General features: G+C 60.5%; 1 protein-coding gene across 2 annotated transcripts; it reads left to right on the forward strand.

The window, feature by feature from the left end:
- The first annotated feature begins 743 nt into the window (after window positions 1-743).
- On the forward strand, window positions 744-2,739 carry HELT (helt bHLH transcription factor). 2 transcript variants are annotated; one of them, XM_070407363.1, is made up of 4 exons: window positions 744-770; window positions 1,202-1,306; window positions 1,554-1,650; window positions 2,080-2,739. In XM_070407363.1, exons 1-4 carry the CDS (start codon window positions 744-746, stop codon window positions 2,577-2,579), a joined length of 729 nt encoding a protein of 242 aa, XP_070263464.1. In that variant the 3' UTR covers window positions 2,580-2,739. The 2 variants fall into 2 exon arrangements, with proteins under 2 accessions (XP_070263464.1, XP_070263463.1); XM_070407362.1 differs by having other exon boundaries at window positions 2,083-2,739.
- Window positions 2,740-3,817: the final 1,078 nt, after the last annotated feature.

Genomic DNA, 3,817 nt, shown 5'->3' on the forward strand with positions numbered 1-3,817 from the left:
TGTCCGGACAAATGAAGCGGTGTCGACAAAAAGGGGGGGATGGATGTGTCACCAAGTCGTGTGAGAAAAGCCTGGGAACAAACGGGGCGCCTCCGTCTCCAAGGGCTCTCCCTTGAACCCAGCGGAACAGCCTATTAAAGGCTTACTTAATTACTTTAATGGCTCTGGACAGGCTTTAAAGCGCACTGGGCGCTGGGACTGCGCCCTTGCTGGGATTTGTAAACAGGCAATCGTGTGAGACTCGGCGGTTGGACTAAAGGAGGCGACACTGTTTTGTGAGGGTCCTCACCCCCGGTGCCCGCGGCCGCTGCGCCCCTGCGCTCTGCGCCTGTGGCTACCGGCGCTCGCTCGACACAGGCCCCAGCTACCGCCTCCTTTTCCTGCCGGGGCTGTTGCCATGCAAATGTTATTCCCCGCCAATCACGTGTCCTTTGAAGGGCCACGTGGATTAACAAAGCTCATCTACCCCCAGCTCGCCCCCCTCGGCTGCTAAATTTTTTTTTTCTTAACTTCTTTAAAACTGATCTTGAATGCATACATCCCTCAAACGCAGCTCCCTAATCCTATGGAATAATTCAACTCGTGAATGCACTTGGAGCCCTGGGTGACCGCTTTATAAAGCAGCCCCTCGGCGCTGGGAGGCAGCAGTCTACCTGGGACCCTGAAAGGGGCGCACGAGGTGGCGAGTGGACGGGTGGACGGTGCTGCGCCCCCGCCTCTCTCGCGGGCGCGCTCTCACCAGGATGTCAGACAAGCTCAAGGAACGCAGAGTGAGTCGCTGGGGCTGGACAGCTCTTGCGCTCTGATGGTGGGGCACTGACTCCCCAGCAGCCACCTGGCTGGGCCGAGGGCAGGGACGTGACCACGCGTGACTTCTCCTGTAAAGCAGTTCTGAGTGGTTTGGGAAGGGGAGGAGGATGGAGGGAGGAGACTCCTGGACCCGGGAGGAGCCCAGGCCTAGTGGCCACCTCCCCACAACCTTGGCCCTCAGCTCGGGGTGTAGCCCACCGAGTAGGGAGGCTGGACAGGAGCGCGCCAACACGGTGAAGGAGGGCAGAGCCCCTTTTATCCAAGTGTGGAGAGGCAGGGACCCCTTCCGGGGCGAGCTCCTGGGCAGCACTGGGAGCTGGGAAGACGGTGGGCAGGGGGATTTCCACTCCTTGGGTAAGACCATCGGAAATTCACAAACTTCTGTTCGCAGAGAACACGTGTTTCCCACAAAGTGATAGAAAAGCGGCGGAGAGACCGGATTAACCGCTGTTTGAACGAACTGGGCAAGACGGTGCCCATGGCCCTGGCGAAGCAGGTAAAGTATGGCACTGAGAACAGGGTACTAGATGCCGGGGACCCTCTGCTGCCACCCTCGGCCTAGATGCCGGGGTCCGGGGACAGAGAGGGCCCGTACGGGAGCCTCCTTCCCTGCCTGAGCGCCGAGTCCAGGCACCGTGCGTGGTACCAGCAGCCACTCGCTAGTCCTCCGCAGATCGCACCGCGCACCGGCCCTGGGCTGGCCTACGCCTGCGCGCGCGCTGAGGCCCCTTCTCCCGCTGCAGACCTCCGGGAAGCTGGAGAAGGCGGAGATCCTCGAGATGACCGTCCAGTACCTGCGGGCGCTGCACTCGGCTGACTTTCCCCGGGGAAGGGAAAAAGGTGCGCACGGGCTGGGCCAGGCGAAACCTAGCCGGGAGCGTGCGCCACACAGACCTGGGGGTGGCGGTAGGAGGAAGGCGCGCAGGAGAGGTCTCCTCTCCCGACCCAGCGGAGCGGGCGCGGTGGGGTCCTGCAAAGGCTAGCGGACTGGGGCGGGGGGGGGGGGGGGGGGGGGGGGGGGGGTTGGGTTCTGGGCTGGTTGGTTCCGTTGCCTCCTCTCAGGTGGGGAGGGGCAGAGTCAGCCGCTTAAGAGAAAGCAGGCCTCTGGCTTGTTCTTTTCCCTTCTCCAGACTGGGGAGAGGGGAGGCGGCCCTCCAGTGGGAACTCCGGCCAGAAAGTGTGGTGGGAGGTGCCTGTACCCGCCTGGGGCTCCCGGCAGGGAAGGGGCCGCTCAGTTTCTTTCCTGTCTATGACTTTCCCGCCCTCCAGCAGAACTGTTAGCAGAGTTTGCCAACTACTTCCACTACGGCTACCACGAGTGCATGAAGAACCTGGTGCATTACCTCACCACCGTGGAGCGCATGGAGACCAAGGACACCAAGTACGCGCGCATCCTCGCCTTCCTGCAGTCCAAGGCCCGCCTGGGCGCCGAGCCCGCCTTCCCGCCGCTGGGGTCGCTCTCGGAGCCGGATTTCTCCTATCAGCTGCACCCGGCGGGGCCCGAGTTCGGGGGCCACAGCCCCGGGGAGGCGTCCGTGTTCCCGCAGGGTGCAGCCCCCGGGCCCTTCCCTTGGCCGCCCGGCGCGGCCCGCAGCCCGGGGCTGCCCTACCTGCCCAGCGCGCCCGTGGCGCTCCCCAGCCCCACGCAGCAGCACAGCCCCTTCCTAGCGCCGGTGCAGGGCCTGGATCGGCACTACCTCAACCTGATCGGCCACGCCCACCCCAACGGCCTCAACCTGCACCCGCCCCAGCACCCCCAAGTTCTCTGACACCCGCCGCCCGCCCGCTTTCTCTGGGCACGGGCGCTGCGCTGCTTAGGAGATACTGCATTGTACAGGTGTATATAGTGTGCCGACCAACAGCGGATGGGGAAGGCCAAGAGCAAAGCAAGTCTTCTGAAGGGTCTCTCCCGGCAATAAATGTTTTCTGTTAAAGACCCAAAGAGATGGCTTTCTTTACCTTCTGCTCCTCCACAATCCATCCCTCGGAGGTGCCCAGGGCCAGGGGCTCACAGGGGCTAAGGTGATGGCCCTCGGTGATTTGGGGAGCTTCCCCCCACTCCTGTGCAGTGTGAGGGGGCGGGGGGGGGCTAAGTGGAGGTGTCCTTGGGACTGGATTTTGAGGCTCCCCTGAGGCTGCAGACCCGCTCCACCCCACATGCATCTTGGGCATTTGCTCAGGGGAAGAGCAGACGCCAGTAACGGGGCTATTGGCTCTCAGATAATTCAAGTCCAAGGACTCGCCCCAAACTGGCTTTGTCGGACTTGCCCAGCTCAGACCGGCCGCCCTTCCTGCCCCACAACAAGGCCCAGGGATGTAGGCGCCCGCTGGTCTGGAGAGTGGTGACACTCAGGCCGCTGAGTGGGCAACAAAATTTACAGCCTTAACACGTCTCTAAGTGCATATAACTTCTGAGGTATGGCTTAAAAACAACATCCAAGGAAGGTTTTTTGTTTCGCTGCGTTTTAATCCCTGCTCCAGAGGGTTTAGGGAAGCTGGCATTGCCTTTTACGCACAGATGGGCTCAGCTTCCAGGGAACTAGGAATCAGGGTGAGGCCAGCAGGCTGGGCTAGGAGATGAGCTCCCCAGGGACTGTTTCCTCCGCATACCCCACAATTCGGATCCCCACTCTGTGCCACTGGCTTGGGGTTCAGGTTCTCAGGCCTGGAAGCAAAGGCTTCCCCTCTTCCCCATCCCAGGGGGTGGGCAAGGAGGGGGTATTTAACCTTCCTGCTCCACCCAGAACACAGGCAAGTTTGGGGCTAGACTGTCTAGGGGAGACTTGGCTAGTATCTTTTCAATACCAGTTGGATCTGCACCTTACCCATAAAACAGGGATACATTTAAAATAGTGACCGAAGATCATGTTTTTCTAAGACCTAAACAGCAAAGAAAGCCTGGCTGTTGTCTTATATCAACAGACAGAATTCAATAAGATACCCAATCAGCTAAAGTTGTGTTTATGGGGATTTAAATGTTTCCCTTTATTGACCCTTTTCTTTGTTC

The sequence above is a fragment of the Myotis yumanensis genome, unplaced genomic scaffold (genome assembly GCF_028538775.1).
Source record: "Myotis yumanensis isolate MYYU_CA2020_CCGP unplaced genomic scaffold, mMyoYum1.0.hap1 SCAF_3, whole genome shotgun sequence".
NCBI classification, from domain to species: domain Eukaryota; kingdom Metazoa; phylum Chordata; class Mammalia; order Chiroptera; family Vespertilionidae; genus Myotis; species Myotis yumanensis.